This window comes from Drosophila nasuta, unplaced genomic scaffold (assembly GCF_023558535.2).
Source record: "Drosophila nasuta strain 15112-1781.00 unplaced genomic scaffold, ASM2355853v1 ctg16_pilon, whole genome shotgun sequence".
In the NCBI taxonomy this organism is placed as follows: Eukaryota; Metazoa; Arthropoda; class Insecta; order Diptera; family Drosophilidae; genus Drosophila; species Drosophila nasuta.
In genome coordinates, this window is record NW_026869398.1 from 97,391 (window position 1) to 114,000 (window position 16,610).

Sequence of the window (16,610 nt, forward strand, 5' to 3'; positions counted from 1 at the left end):
TGTTTCACCATTCGGACTTTATGAATACGTTAGAATGCCATTCGGACTAAAAAACGCACCAGCAACTTTTCAAAGATTAATGAATGATATTTTAAGAGATTACATAAACAAAATATGTGTAGTCTACTTAGACGACATTTTAATATTCTCAACAACGCTCGAAGAACACAAACATGCTTTAGAAAAAATTTTTAAAAAACTCCAAGAACACAGATTAAAAATACAAGTAAATAAATGCTCATTTATGAAACAAGATACAGAATTTTTAGGACATGTACTCAGTAAAGAAGGAATTCGACCAAATCCAAAAAAGATACAAGATATTTTAGCTATTCCAATCCCAAAAACAGAAAAACGACTAAAAGGTTTTTAGGCATGACTGGTTTTATAGAAAGTTCATAAAAGATTACTCAAAAATTGCATACCCTATGATCAAATATTTACAAAAAGGAAATAATATTAATAAAAATGATCCAGAATTTATAGATTCTTTTGAAAATTTAAAAGAACTTATAAGCTCACATCCAATTTTGAAATTCCCAGAATTCGATAAACCTTTTACATTAACGACAGATGCGAGTGATTTTGCAATAGGAGCAGTGTTATCACAGCAAACTCAGCCAATAGCATTCGTATCTAGAACCCTAAACAAACACGAAAAGCAATACAGCGCGACAGATAAAGAATTTCTGGCAATTGTGTATGCCGTAGACTACTTTAGGCATTACCTATATGGCACACAATTTACAATTATAACTGATCACCAACCAATTATGTATCTAAATAAAAAATACAAAGGGAAAAATCTCAAGGACAAACATCAAAGATGGATATTGAAACTACAAGAATTTGATTGTGATATCAAATATTTAAAAGGAAAAAATAACAAAGTGGCGGATTTCCTCAGTAGGCAGGAAACAGCCCCGCTTATAGACAAAGAAAATATTAATGAATCAAATTTAGCATTGACAGACACAATTCACTCAGCAAACGAGAACGAACCAATAGATTTTTATATAACAGATGATATAGTTAATAAATTCAAAACTCAAATCATTATCACATATTTAGCAACAGACAGTATAATTAAAAATAAAGGCAGAAAAATTATTGAAATTAATCCAGCAGACGACAATTTAGAAATAGAACAGAAACTCTTAAACAATATTAATAGGGGAACTATTGGCATATATTCAGAAGTACCAGATTCCATTTACTATAAAGTACAATGTATTATAATAGACAGTTTTAAGGACACGAAAAATATAAAATTCTTAAAATGTACAAAACGAGCAGTAGACATAAATGACGAACAGGAACTCCACAAACAAACAGCTTTATATCACACAAAAGAATCCCTACATAGTGGCATGAACGAGACATTTTATAGTTTGAAAGACAAAATTTATTATCCAAAACTTAGAGAGCACATTAACTTAGTTATATCCAACTGCACAAAATGTAGAGAAATTAAGTATGACAGGAAACCGATCAAAGCAAAATTCAATATCACAGAAACTCCTCAAGAGAAAAATGAAATAATTCATATAGACATTTTCCATATCAAACACCGATCATTTGTTACAATCATAGATAAACTTACAAAATTTGTAGCTGCATACAATATAAAAGATAGGAATTGGAGGGCAAAATTGCAAATTATAATAGAGCAATTCACAAAATTTGGCAAGCCCAACAAAATTATTATGGATAATGAATTTAGATCAGAACAGATTCAAAGTTTCTTAAATAAAGAAAAAGTCGAGTTACATTTAACAAAACCAAACTCGCACACAGGTAACGCAGACATTGAAAGACTTCACTCCACGTTAATAGAAATTGTCAATAGCATAGATGAAGACATCTCGATAGAATCAAAAATTAAAATTGCTGTTAACACTTACAATAATAGGTATCACACAACTATAAAATGCTCCCCAAACGAAGCTAAAAATACAAAGAACTCACAAGACCTTAAAGAAATAATAAGCGCTAACAAAGAAAAAATCATAACAAAACTAAATGAAGAAAGAGAACAGTATGAAGAAAAAAGAGAGGAAGGACCAATTAAAAATTACAAAAGATTAAGACATAAAGATGAGCCGTATTTTAGATACGCCAAACTAGAAGATATTCATCCATGTAATATCAAAAGACCATTAAAAATGGAACAAAATTAAAATACATGCACATATACATTAACAGTTTTAGTAATAAATACATATATATATATATATAAATTTTTTTTTCTTTTACTCGCACTTTCAGAATATTTTATTAATCACTTTAATGATTTTATCAATGACACATGCTAGACTGCATGTGGTTCCAATTCAAGAGGAGGCAGGATATGTCCCTATACATATGTATTCTACAGAAATTGTAAATGAAACTATTATAATTTTGCACATTATTGACATTAATCAAATCACTATAATAATCAATAAAATATACGACAATATAAAGAATATCGAAATAGCAAATAAGGAAACATTAATTGATGAAATAGAATTACTAAGGGCAAAAGTAAGTTCTATCACTCCATCAACACGAACAGAAAGAGGTATTTTTAATGGAATAGGCACCGTACATAAATGGCTATTTGGCATTATGAACAATGAGGACAGGGAAGAAATTATAGAACACTTAAATATAATAGATCAAAATAATCACAATGCAATCACTAACTTAAACCAACAAATTCACATTAACAACCATTTTAATAATACTATTAACACACTAGCAGGCATAATACATCAAGACAGAAATATGATAGAACTTCTTTCAGCCAAAATGAATAACCAAACAAAAGAAACAATAAAAACATATTATTCAATGATCAAATGAGAACTTTAAAAATATTGAAGAAAAATTAAATTATATTCAAGAAACCATTGCATCAGCAAAAACAATATATTTTTACCAGAAATATTATCAAAAGACGAAATAAATAAATTTAAAATAGATTTTTATAAAATTAAATTAATCAGAATGGGCATATTAAAATACAAAAACAACGCAATTGTCATGGCAATCAAGCTACCCAAAAACTTTATAAAACAGACATCAAACTCATAACTGCAATACCTAACAGCAACAATATTCAAATTGATCAAGAAAATTTACTAATTACTCAAATTTGTAATAAAATATACGATTATAAAGAAAATGTAATTTTAAGGGAACTAACATTAAGTAAAAGCTGCACAATAAACAACAATTGTAAATTCAAATTCAACAATAAATCCAGTATAGAACAAATAGATGATGAAACAATAATTGTAAGAAACAGTAAAACGAAAAATTAAAACAAAATTGCGATCAAAGAAATATTACATTAAATGGAAACTACTTAATACAATTTGTTAACTGTAAAATTCAAATATTATCTGAAAACTTTGCAAATGAACAAATAGAATTTTATGATAGATTTTTTACCCAACAAACTTATTGAACCAATCTTATAAAAACACAATAAACTTTGAACACTTCTCAATACAGAACTTTGAAAACTTAAAAGAAATCACAGAGTTAAAATTTCATAAAAAAATAAGTTATGGCATTTCAATTACATTTGCAATTATTATATTAATATTAATATTTTACTTGTGTATAAAATTAAGACCTAATAATATTCATGTTAATTTTAAAAGAATTCAGGAGAATTCAAATTCTGGCGATGGAGGAGTTATACATTTGTCACCACTTACCACTTCCCCATCTCATTTGTCACCACTTACCACTTACCCAACACTAACACATACAAAGCATTCCATTAGATCGGGATTGCGATCGTCAATTATGTAAACATAAACATTCAAGCTTCCACTATAAACTAATAACCCAAACTGGGACTGCTAGCTTCTTTAACGTAAACATAAACAACCTAGCTTGCACTCCAAAGTCAGAATATGCTAACGTAATTATAAACAACTCAGACGGTTTGGCTGCCGCCAACATCCAAGTATAAAATAGCACTTCTTGCACAGCTTAACTTCAGTTTGTATCAATTCTCTGAATAAACCAGTTCAGCACTACAGCACTGTGTAAATTCTTATTTATTGAAAATACAACTCATATATATATATATGTCAAACATATATAACTCGCGCTTAGAAACAGCGCACATACACACATACATACGTTAGCAAGCCAGCATCTGCACAGTGCATTGCGCTCTGTAGTCTGTGTTGTTGCTTGCACTTTTCGTTGTCGCGCGCTTTGCAGCGCTTAGAACTCGCTCCCCTACATTCGTTGGTTGAGCATATTAGAGCGATATCTCGTTTGCTCCCTCGAATTGTGTACTCCCCTATTATTGTCCGAGATAGCTTAGTGTTTGCTAGGACATTTTTTAAAATAATAATAAAAAAAATTTAAGTAAAAATAAAAAAAAAAAAATTCAATATTCAAAAAAAAAGAAAAAAATAAATATATTTTTTTTTAAATTTTCTTTTTTTTGTTGTTGTTGTTGGGAGCAACAAGATTAATTCTGTATTTTATTTTTATATTTTTGTCGTCTCTTTTAATAACCTAAATAAAAATGAATCCGAAAGAAACTCTTGAAGGCTCTAGAAATAAACTTGCTATTTGCGTGAAGAGCATTAGCAGAATTAATGATCAAATTCTCGATGACACTATCGGTCCAGATTTGACAGAGCTAGAGTGCAGGCTTGAGATGTTGTCGTCGCATATTGAAAATGCTCTCAAATATCAAAGCAGAATTGAGACATTTGACGAATATGACGAATACCGGTACGAGTTAGAAGAGGTTTGCATTACTGCAAAGACAAGGCTGAAGGCGATGGTGAAATCGTTGACCGATACTTCATCCGCCAATATATCAATTCAGCCGATTGCCGCTCCTCGCACCCGTCTGCCTAAACTGTCGTTGCCAAAATTCAGCGGAAAGTATTCCGAATTTAAAAATTTCATAAATTTGTTTGAGACTCTTGTTGACAATGACCATTCAATTCCGCGCATTGAGAAATTCAATTATCTCATTTCTTGTCTCTCTGGTGAGAGAGTTTCCAGTCACCGAGGACAACTATGAGAAAGCAATGGCGAGTTTGAAAAGAGTATATGACAATGATTGTCTGATATTTAATGAAAATATCACTGTTCTTTTCAATTGGCCAAAGATTTCGCAGCCCTCCGCTTCAGCGTTGCGAAACTTGATTGACACTGTCTCTGCGATATACGGATCTTTGTTGTCGATAGGTGATGATAAGAAGATTGCAAATGCAATCCTTATTCACCTGGTCATGCACAAAGTTGATGCAATGACAAAGAAGAAGTGGGATGAGCAGCTAGATTACACGAAAATTCCATTATGGAGTGAGTGTGAAACTGTGCTTAATCGTCGATATCAGCATTTGTCAGCTGAGAATTCGACAAAGTCCGAAATTTAAGCCGTTTCCGCTAAACAGCTTAATAAAAGCTCGTTTTCGTGTACGACGCTCAAAGATAAGATTGATCAAAAGACCCAAATATGCGTATATTGCAATTCCGAAGATCATTCCATCGTGAGTTGCTCGATGTTTGCTGCATTGGCAGTTAAACAGAGATTCGACTACGCGAAAACAACTGCATTATGCATAAATTGTCTTCGGAAGGGTCACACTGTCGCCAAATGTAAGGCAAAAAAGTGTCGTGTGTGCAGCCGTTCACATCATACGTTGCTGCACATATATTCTGCGACTACAAATAGTAGAGCGTTACCACCTCCAAGTCTCTCCGCTGTTGAGCCTGATCGTCCATCCACTTTGCATGCGATGCATGCGACCGTGTCGGATAAAGTGATCCTGGCCACAGCAGTCATCAACATAAAGAAGAATTCAGCCGATTTCGTCTTAGCCCGAGCTTTGCTGGACTCTGGGTCACAAATTAATTTTGTGACTGAGGAACTAGCTCAGCGGCTGCATTTGCGTAGAGAATACTCGTGCATCAGCTTGCTTGGCATTGGTGAATCCAATTCTCAAGTTAAGAAAAAGATACACACTGTGGTGAAGTCGCGAGTTGGCTGCAATGAATACGCGATCGATTTATGGATCCTCAAATCGATCTCAGGTTATCAGCCAGATCACACTGTAAATGTCAGTGGCTGGAAGATACCTGACAATATTCAGCTAGCGGATCCCTATTTCCTCAAACCGCAGAAAATTGATCTTCTTATCGGCGCTGAAACATTCTTTGACCTATTGTCCCTTGGCCAAATCAAGCAAGGTCCAGAGTGTCCAATCCTCCAAAAGACAAGCCTTGGGTGGATTGTCTCGGGGCGGTACACTCCTGGTGAAAAATCTCACCAGAAGATGACTGTCAATCTGAGCTATCAGGAAGACAGTTTAAGCTCGATTGACAAGACCTTGCTGAAGTTTTGGACTGTCGAAGATGTGCGCTCTGCCTCCAAAGTCCTTTCCGCTGAACAACAAAGTTGTGAAGATCATTTCACAAATAATGTGAGAAGATTGCCGTCTGGTCGTTTCGAAGTAAGACTTCCGTTTAAATCAGATTCGCACCAGCTTGGGTGCTCATTTGAAGTTGCTAAACGGCGGTTTTTGTCGCTTGAAAAACGCTTAACTCGAGATCCCGAGTTAAAGCGAATGTACTTGGAATTTATGGAAGAATATGTAGAGATGGGCCACATGTCCGAAGTGAATCACATCCTTCCAAGTACACCACACTATGTTATTCCGCACCAATGTGTATTACGGCCCCAAAGCACTTCGACAAAGCTGAGGGTCGTATTTGATGCTTCGTGTCGTACTTCGACACATAAGGCATTCTTATGGTCGGGCCGACCATTCAAGAAGAGCTGCTTTCGACTCTGCTTCGTCTTCGATTGCATAAATATGCATTAACGGCCGATATCAAAAAGATGTACCGCCAAGTTATAGTGCACGAGGCAGATCGAAACTATCAGCTCATAGTGTGGAGAAAAGACCCATCAGACTCGTTGAGATTATTCAGATTAAATACTGTAACATATGGCACTGCGCCAGCGCCATTCTTGACCATACGGTGTTTGATCCAGCTGAGCGAGATTGTGAAATCCTCGCACCCCATGGCAGCTGAGATTATCAGGCAAGACTTCTACGTTGACGATATGTTGACTGGTGCCGCATGCGTCGAGGACCTGAAGACAATTAAGTTTGAAGTGTCGCAGATACTGCTAGGAGCAGGTTTTGAGCTTGCGAAGTGGTTCTCGAATGCTCCTGGGTTCTCCGCATCAGACAGTACACCAAAGCCGATAACGATCTCCGAGACTGACGCAACCAAGACTCTAGGTGTGATTTGATTGCCAAATGAAGACGTGTTCCAATTCCGGATCGACAATTTATTCATGGGTCTTAAAGCGACAAAACGGAACATTCTCTCGGTGACATCACGGTTATTCGATCCGCTTGGCCTATTGAGTCCCTTAATTATAAAAGCAAAGATACTGCTTCAAGAGCTCTGGCTTTAAAAGTTGGAGTGGGACGAATCCATACCTTTGAGTTTGGATACATCGTGGCAGCAATTGAAGTCAAATTTGACACAATTGCAAAACATAAAAGTGCCACGATATTTGTTCACAGAGCTTACGTTACTGATAGAGATACATGGCTTCGCCGACGCCTCAATAAGAGCGTATGGGGCGTGTATTTACGTTCGTACGCATACTGCAGAAGGTTGTAAAGTATCATTACTAACCTCAAAATCAAAAGTAGCTCCCCTCAAGACTAAGACCCTTCCTAGACTTGAGTTGTGTGCAGCTCACCTTCTTGCAGAACTCTGCCACCGCATACGAAGGCTGATCCGATCACCAATTGAACGAACGGTTCTTTGGTCAGATTCGGAAGTCACTATTCATTGGATCCGGTCACATCCCTCCACTCTCGCGACATTCGTGTCGAATCGAGTGGCCGAGATTCAAGAGTGGTCAGAGAGCGTGGAATGGCGTCATGTTCCAACTAAGCAGAACCCCGCAGACATTGTATCGAGAGGCTGCGATGTGACTGAACTGTGCGCATCAATGAGGTTTAGTGGTCCGTCATTCTTGATGGATCGAAAGTTTTTCGTCGCACACAAGTCTGTTGAGAGTGTTCGCTTATGTGTTCCGCTTCATTCGAAGATGCAAAGACAAAACAGTTCAATTTGAACTGGTTCCAACGGCATCAGAACTGAAAGAAGCATTCAGTAAAATAGTAGAAGTAATGTAGGATTTCGAATTGAGAGACGATATAGAAAGGTTTCGTAAGAGTACACGTGTGAGCTCGAGTCTACAACGACTCAATCCATTCATACGTGATTATGAAGGATCTTGGTGTTCGTTCTCGTTGTTGCGAGTCGGGGGGCGACTGGTAAATGCTCTTATTTCGTATGATGCTAAGTTTACACTCCTCTTGTCGAAGCGCTCACAATTTGCTCGCATCTATAAAGAGGTACCTTCACTTGACCAACTGTCACGCTGGCCCAAGAGCGCTCGCGAGCATTCTCAGAGAACGACTTTGGTTAGTCAATGCTCAAGAGCTTTGTCGTCAGACAGTACGATCATGCAACCGTTGCTTTAAATGCAAACTTCGGCTGCTTACGCAAATAATGGGAAATTTGCCTGCTGATCGACTCCGAGCGCTCCGCCCATTTTCAAAATGTGGCGTAGATTTTTGTGGCCCAGTTGAGCCTACCTATAGGAAAGCCGCCGTACAAGTCGTACATAGCTTTGTTCGTCTGTTTTGCGTCAAAAGCGGTTCACTTAGAAATTGTATCCGATCTGTCAACTAATGCATTTCTAATGGCTTTCCAAAGGTTTGTTGGTCGAAGAGGATGCCCGAGACGAGTCCATTGCGACAATGCGACGAACTTCGTCGGAGCAAGTCGCCATCTGGAGGAGCTAAGGAGGCGAGTCGAGGCCGAGGAGAACGCAGTTCGCGACTTCGCATCAAGAAGCGGATGCGAATTTGTGTTCATACCGCCGAGGGCTCCTCACTTCGAAGGACGATGGGAGGCAGGTGTGAAGTCTGCAAAGCACCTACTCCTACGGACTTCCGCCCGCTAGGTACCGTAAGCCACGACCCCAACGACGGCGAGACGCTAACCCCAGGGCATCTACTGGTGGGTGGTCCACTGGTGGCACCGGCAGCATCGCAGACCCCGGACCAGGAGGGTCTGAGTTGCTTAAGGCGATGGCGAGCTGTCTCGTCGCTCAAGCGAGCGTTCTGGCAGCGATGGTCCCGGGAGTATGTGCTGGGCCTGCAGGCACGGGCCAAGTGGGACCAGTTGCAGCCGAATCTGCAAGTCGGAGAGCTCGTCGTCGTCGCAGAAGACAACCAGCCGCCGATGCAGTGGATGGTGGGTCGAGTCGAGGCGGTGTACCAAGGAGCGGACGGGGCGGTGCGCGACGCAGACGTGCGAACCAGCACAGGAGAGCTGTATAAACGGCCAATACACAAATTGGCGCCTCTGCCAATCGTATGAAGGCACAGCCGTTCATCGGGGCCGGTGTTGGCGCATTTGAATGATATTGGTTAAGAGCATGAAGTACCAAATGAAGTTGTTAGAATTAGGGCGAAGCGAGAGCGCAATAAAGCTTTCGTTTGTTGCTCTCTGAGCGAATTCGCCTCGCTTCGCCGCTCTAGTTAAGTTAGGCTTAATGTAACTTAGCATAAAATTATAAAGACAGTTGAAATCAAGAACTTATCAGCGCGTCATCATTCTCTCCGTTTTCGTTTTCGTCGTCTTACAACAACAATTAGGTCCATTCTTTGTGTTCGCGAATAAAGCGGAATTAATATCATAAAAACTCTTGTGATTTTTCACTGACAATAAAATAATTTGGGCTATCGACTCCTTTGCGAAGGTTAGGTCCCCCGATCTCGATGGACTTTCGTCAGCAATGCTGTCATGACATTGATAACTGGGAAATGCTCAACAACCGTCAGTTCTGTAATGGAACTTACTTTACGGAAAGTTAAAGCATGGGCCGAATCAGCCGCGCTCAGCATTAACGCGGACAAAACGGACCTCATCCTCTTCACGAAGCGATATAAGGTACCCTTATGGTCCCTCTCGGCGCGGCCGTATACTGTCCCAACCCGGTTTCCAGACACTCCTTTAAACTCCCCGACTATGGCAGCATCTTCCGGGCGGAAGTCTTCAACAGGTAAGACTGCAGAAGTGGCTCGGACTGTATTTTGAGGCCCGGGCCCGCACGAAAACAAACTCTTTTTTGAGAGGCCCGGCCAGGCCGAACACGAAACTTTTTCACCAAGGCCCAGCCCGGCCCGGCACGAAACTTATTTATACATATAAGCAAATTTAAAAGCCATGCAATTTATATATATATAAATATGTGAATATATTATTATGTATTCACAGCGTCCTGAATGGTTTGTCGCGACAAAATATATGTATTCATATGTATATATTTCAAAGATTTATCAGTGGTTAGTGGTGTGCAAACAAGTAAAATATTGTAGAAGCAAATCGGTAGTAGTATCTATAAGCATTAAAAATGCGATAAATGGCGGTTTTAATTCGAGAATAAAAAAAAAATAGCGCGATCAAATCAAAATTCTTTTCGGGCCTATTTCGGGCTTTAAAGGGCCTATTTCGGGTTTTTATGGACCGCAGCTTTCTTAATTTTAAGGTCCGGGCCCGCTCCCGGCCTGTGTAAGCCCGCGGACCACGAAAAAAGCTCAGCGCGTGCCCACCTCTAGCTCGGAGTATACAGATCAATCATAACTCTATTAACATCTTTGTTGACAGACAGGCTGCAATGAGATCAATGTCCTCAGATGTCGTCAAGTTTAAAGTTGTCCTGGAAAGCAGAAGAGCAGTAGAATCGCTGATCGCATTAATACCAGTTTGCTCGACATTTTAACTGGCCACTATGGGCAAAAAGTCGCAAAGTGCAGCATTTTTACATTTTTTTTTTGTGTTCGGTATCATTAAATTGACTTTATTTTTTGAATTAGAATACTTCAAGAATACTGAAACATATTTTTAAAAAATTTTAGACTTCGTTGGTAATTTGTTATTCGCCCATACTTAAAGACTATGGTCTGGACCCTCTCAAAAAAAAAAAATTGACGGAAAAATTTTGTGATTTTTTCTGCCAATTTTATATTCAAATATTAAATCAAACAAAAAAGCTTGAATACGGAATTTAATCGTCAAGGTATGTAATATTAATTATTGGCACTAAATTTTTAGTACATGTGATATATTGTCCAATCATGCAATGTGTTGTTGGTATGTTTTTAGGTCCCTGGTAACAAATGTATTTGTGTTTCTGTGGAGTGTAACTAGTGCGTCTAGGCCGGTCGAGGCAATATTAAAGCTGAATTTTATTAACTAAACTGTTAACAATCAAATAGTGATTAACATTTTTGTTAATCAATGTTGCAGTTGTATTTACGTCTTGTTTTTCAATGTTGCTTGATTTTTGGAGCAAAAACAACCGCCAACTAACTGCTGTGAAGCAGTTGCATCCTCGTTCATAATTGAGTTTCTTAAGATGATGTTCCACGCGAAAAGCCTGGTCGTAAACGATTGACGTATACTGACGCAGGACCAAGGTTAAAGTGAAAATTAGCATTTAAACTAGTCTATGAAACAGAAAAGTAAATGCTATTGTTGCATGACTTTTGAAAAGTGTTTATATAATTTTAATTGCTACATAATGTGAGTTTGAGGTATGCCCATCAAAAGTTAAAGTAGGCACTTGATGTACTTATATGTTAATACTTATAAGTTGTATCCAATGTCTCAAATTTTGTATAAAGTACTAGTACATTGGCACCAAATTATGGAAACCTCCGTACTTCGTCTAGGGGCTCTCCGTGAAAATGCGTCAGAAGAGCGCAAAAAATTGTACAAACTCGATATGTTTTCTCATGCAAAGAAACACAGCCGCCTGAATACCATATCAGATGTGTTTAATAGAGCATTGGATTCCTCTGACCCACTGCTTTCAACTATAAATCTGAAGGGACGCCAAAGATTAAACTATTAAAAAGCCTACCAAGAGATGTTATAGCACTTTTGGAATCTCCTGATATTGAGCACCCAATAACATGGGCATGTGTAGACAATAATGATAATCAGGTAGAAGAAGGCGGAGATAATGAACTCAAAATTTTTGGGCAAAGTTCCCTGGAGTTGGAGGAAGAGCTTTGTGAAGAATAAATTATTAACTGGACACCAAGGTATGGAGTCACAAAACATAATATTGGGCTCTAATAAATTTTTGATTTAATTTTGCATAGATCCAAATTAAATTTAAAATGCGAATTTGCTTAAAATATATTAGTTTAATAAATTTAGTTTAATTTTATTAATTATTAATATTACATTAAAATATTTTAAAACAAATTTTTTGAAAAAAAATCGAAAATTATAACCTCATGGAAAGGTGGACGGGAAGTAAGGCGTGGTCCAATTGAAAAAAGAAAAAATCCGAAATTCGATGGTATATGTACAAAGTTTCATGTTTCTATCTTCAAAAATGGTAAAAATGCCGCAATTCGGGACTTTTTGCCCATAGTGCACTGTCGACTGTCGACTGTCCATGCTGTAAAGATAGGCATCACGAACAGTGACCAGTGCAGGAAATGCAACGAGTCCGGAGGCAAGGAAACACTTGAGCATCTTCTTTGTAGATGTCCAGCGCTATCCCGACTCCGGATGAAATACCTTGATTGTTGTTTCTCGGCTACCACCTAGGATGCTGTTGGCTTTTGCCAAAAATACATCCATACTGTGCGACTTCTGAGACGAAGACAACATCCACCGGTACAGCTACGGACCTCTACTGGTCTATGCCTCGCCCCTAGCAGGGGCGGCCGGTCCAACCTAACCTAACCTAAGGAATATAAAATGTATAGTAAACCGATTCTTATTATTCTTTACAGATACAGTTGTAATTGATGTATAAATAGGTAATTGCAAATTTTAGGGTTAAAAAGAAAGTAAATGTTTGTTGTGAAAACACCAATAATGGAACAATTAAAAAAATAAAGTAATTAAAAAAAAGTATGAAAAAAAAGTTTTCTATGGAATTGATCAAGTACAAAATATAAAATTACAACATGGTCCGCTTTTTGGTGGGTTGAATTAATCATCACTTTCGGGGTCTCTCACCCCAGAGCGCACCGCCTCGATTGGCAGTTCGGGTAGTTTAGGACTCCGTCGGTCAACGCAATCCAATCAACATTTTTGGTGCCTCCCGTCTGACGAACTGATTGGAGAATGGTTTCCAAGCAATTGTATATGGGAATATGAAATCTGGAGGCTCGGCAGCACCATTAATCGGCACTTCTAATTATTGCCAATATAACCTCTAAGTTTGAGTGAGTAAAGCTTGACAAGAATGCAGAATGTAGAGACGTGTTTGAGGAGATTTACATCGCTTTAGTCGCAGCTATTCGGAGTGAGCTTAATGCGTGCCGCGAACGGCACATCGCAACATCTACCGCCTTCAACGCGATGAATATTGAGCAGATATTGCGCTTGTGGATGAAGTTACCGATTTTCAGTGGAAAGTTTGTGGAATGGCCAGAATTCAAAGAGTTGTTTATAGCGAGAGTCCATAATAGCGCAAAAATCACCAATTTGGACTGATTATACCCGCTACCCATAGGGTAGAAGGGTATTATAACTTTGTGCCGGCAGGAAATGTATGTAACAGGTAGAAGGAGGCATCTCCGACCCTATAAAGTATATATATTCTTGATCAGCGTCAACAGCCGAGACGATATAGCCATGTCCGTCTGTCCGTCTGTCCGTCTGTGTGTCTGTCCGTCCGTCCGTATGAACACCTAGATCTCAGAGACTATAAGAGATAGAGCTATAATTTTTTTTCGACAACATTTGTTATGTTTGCACGCAGATCAAGTTTGTTTCAAATTTTGCCACGCCCACTTCCGCCCCCGCAATACAAAAAAATCGAATAACAAGCGTAATTTTAGAGTTCCGAATTTTGGTATATATAATAACTACTATAGTAGTTATGATTTCTGAAAATTTGGTTGCGATCAGATAAAAATTGTCGAAGTTATAAAAGAAATATTTTTGTATGGGCAAAAACGCCTACTTACTAGGGTCTGAGTTGCTTTGGCTGACAATCTGGTATATTGTGCCGTCTATGGTATATTTTGAATGCGGTACTATGTCGATATACCAAATATACCATTTGGTATATTTTTAGTATGTTTGCAGTATATTCGGTATATTTTGAGAAAATACCGCAAATTATATTTATTTTATTCAAAATGGGTAGCGGGTATCTCACAGTCGAGTACACTCGACTGTAGCTTTCTTACTTGTTTCACTATGTTAAGGATTATCTAATTGAGCAAGCGGCTCGAGATATCTAACATCTTATGTTGATTGAAGTATCTTGGCAGGTGCTTGAAAATTTACATGACAATGAACGCGTGTTGTTTCAACACTATATGAATATTTTCGAGAATTAGTCGGCTGTTTAACATAACGATTTCAAAACTTTCAAAGAGTTGATTCAAAGAAGCTTGCATCAAGTAACTGAAGTTGGGAGAAGTTAAGCATGAAGTTAGATGGACAAAGTCAAAAGACCCTCTCTGAATATCACACTAAGGGCAACTTAGCACTGTAAAGTATAAAAGTTTTCGGGGCCATCATTCTGTAAGTTCTTTTTTGTTTTGACTTTACCGATGATGTAAAGGCTTTGAGCTATTATATCAACTTTACATATATTTTTTATCACCTAGCACCCTGGCTTGAGTTAATATGTATACTTTGTGGGGTCAAAGATGCTTTCCGATGGGTTTAAAAAAATATCCGTATAAAGATGTTTACATAACAGTGGCAAAATATTTGCTACACGCTGTCCCACTTTCTGGGAACAAATGAGTTATATTTACTCGCCTATAGTTTCTATAAATTGTCGGTAGTTAATTACATATATATTAATATATCAATAACTAACGACTGCAGTTATTATTAAAATTCATGTATTTGATATCTTCGATCGTTAGTACTTTTCAAAATTGATTCAATTTAGTTGGTTACCATAAAAAATACTTACCACATGTGCCAAGACCAGAAAATTGAAGAATCGAATCAAATACTTGAATCATAATGGCTTCATCCTGATCACAGAGTGAAGATAGGCATGATGAAATTTGTTGTTTACTAAATGCCCAAAACGCATGAGAAAATCCTTTATATGTTTCCCCGTGGTCTTGAGGATTACTTCTTTGCTCAGACCTTAATTTTTCAATTCGATGTTTAGATAGGCGACGTAATGTGTTTCTTAAAAATCCTCCCGATTCTTGCGGTTTTCGAACAATGCTCAAGTCAATCAATTGCCTTCGACATATAATAACATTTTGATATAATCTCGATCTATCTTCAGACGTAATTCCTTTTCCTCTCTTGGAACAATCAAAATTATTCAGTATCCAGTTTGATAATAAAGGGTAATAAGAAATAATTAGGGATCCAATTTCATTTTTTTGCACTGTCTCAAAGACAAAACACTTTTGTAAATCTAACAAAAAGCTTTTATCTTTTACCGGCTTAGTCATTTGTTGAGAGTTCCGATTAAGTGATAGAGTTATAAAACTATCACTTGGATGTATCATAATAGATTCTATATCAGCGAATTTGAACTGATATATAATTAATCTGTCTTCAGGCTGAATAAACAGGATTCCATCACAATTAATTCCTAAAATAATGTTATTAACAAAATTCCAATATCCCTTGTATACAACTTTAAACATTGTTGTTCCGTAAAGTGGATATTGCATAACACAACTTAAGTAAAGAACTTTAGCGGTCATTTCATTTCTCGATGAACCATATTGCCGATGGGCTTGTGCAAGAATCGGTATCCAAAACTGTTGTTCTCTTGTTTTAGATATACGGGCAGGTAAAAAAGCTACTAATGTCACAATAATATTCGGGTTTGGGTTGATTGGAAGGATCCCCTAACGCCACTTGAGCTTGCAGACCAGCAAGTTGTAGAGCAACTTTTTCACTTACTGGGAAATCATCGCACTGAAAAGAAAATAATAATAATAATTTCCACATTATTCAATAACTTATGCAATGTGTTGCGTACATGTTGCGTATATGACACGCATTTCTAGTTAGTGTTAAGAAAATAATTACTGTTTTTAGTGACTGGCATTCTTACCCTCTCCAAGGATCAAAAAAACACTCAGTGCTCTTTCGCTCACCCACAATGCGTTTATACACCAGCAACCAATTTCAGCTCTAGTGCTCCCAAAACGAGCGCATCAAGAGGTCAAGCGGTCAAACCGAAGTTTTCTTTAATTCAAAAGAAACGCAGAACGTGTCGACAAAAATCTTATACTTATATGTAAATAAGTAAGAAAAATACAGTCGAAATATACAAAAATAATATTATATATATTACATATAAGTTAAAAACAATGTTGACACATCAGAATATGGCTAAGTGCATCGACACCTGAAATGCACTCAGCCAATTCTGCAAAGTCTGCAGAACATCCGCCACATGCCCTGGGTCAGCATAACATCGATCGTGGGACACTTGCGCAACCAGCAGCAACGCGGGAACGCCAGCAGCAGCGAGTGCCACATGCCCTGTGTCAGCATAATAT

General features: G+C 37.7%; 1 protein-coding gene across 1 annotated transcript in view; it reads right to left on the reverse strand.

The window, feature by feature from the left end:
- LOC132797640 (myosin-VIIa) overlaps positions 1–16,610 on the reverse strand; it is a 162,651-nt gene that overhangs the window by 24,305 nt on the left and 121,736 nt on the right. The window contains 2 exon segments of the mRNA XM_060809395.1: positions 15,044–15,899; positions 15,901–16,020. Coding sequence (XP_060665378.1) covers positions 15,044–15,899; positions 15,901–16,020 — 976 coding nt within the window.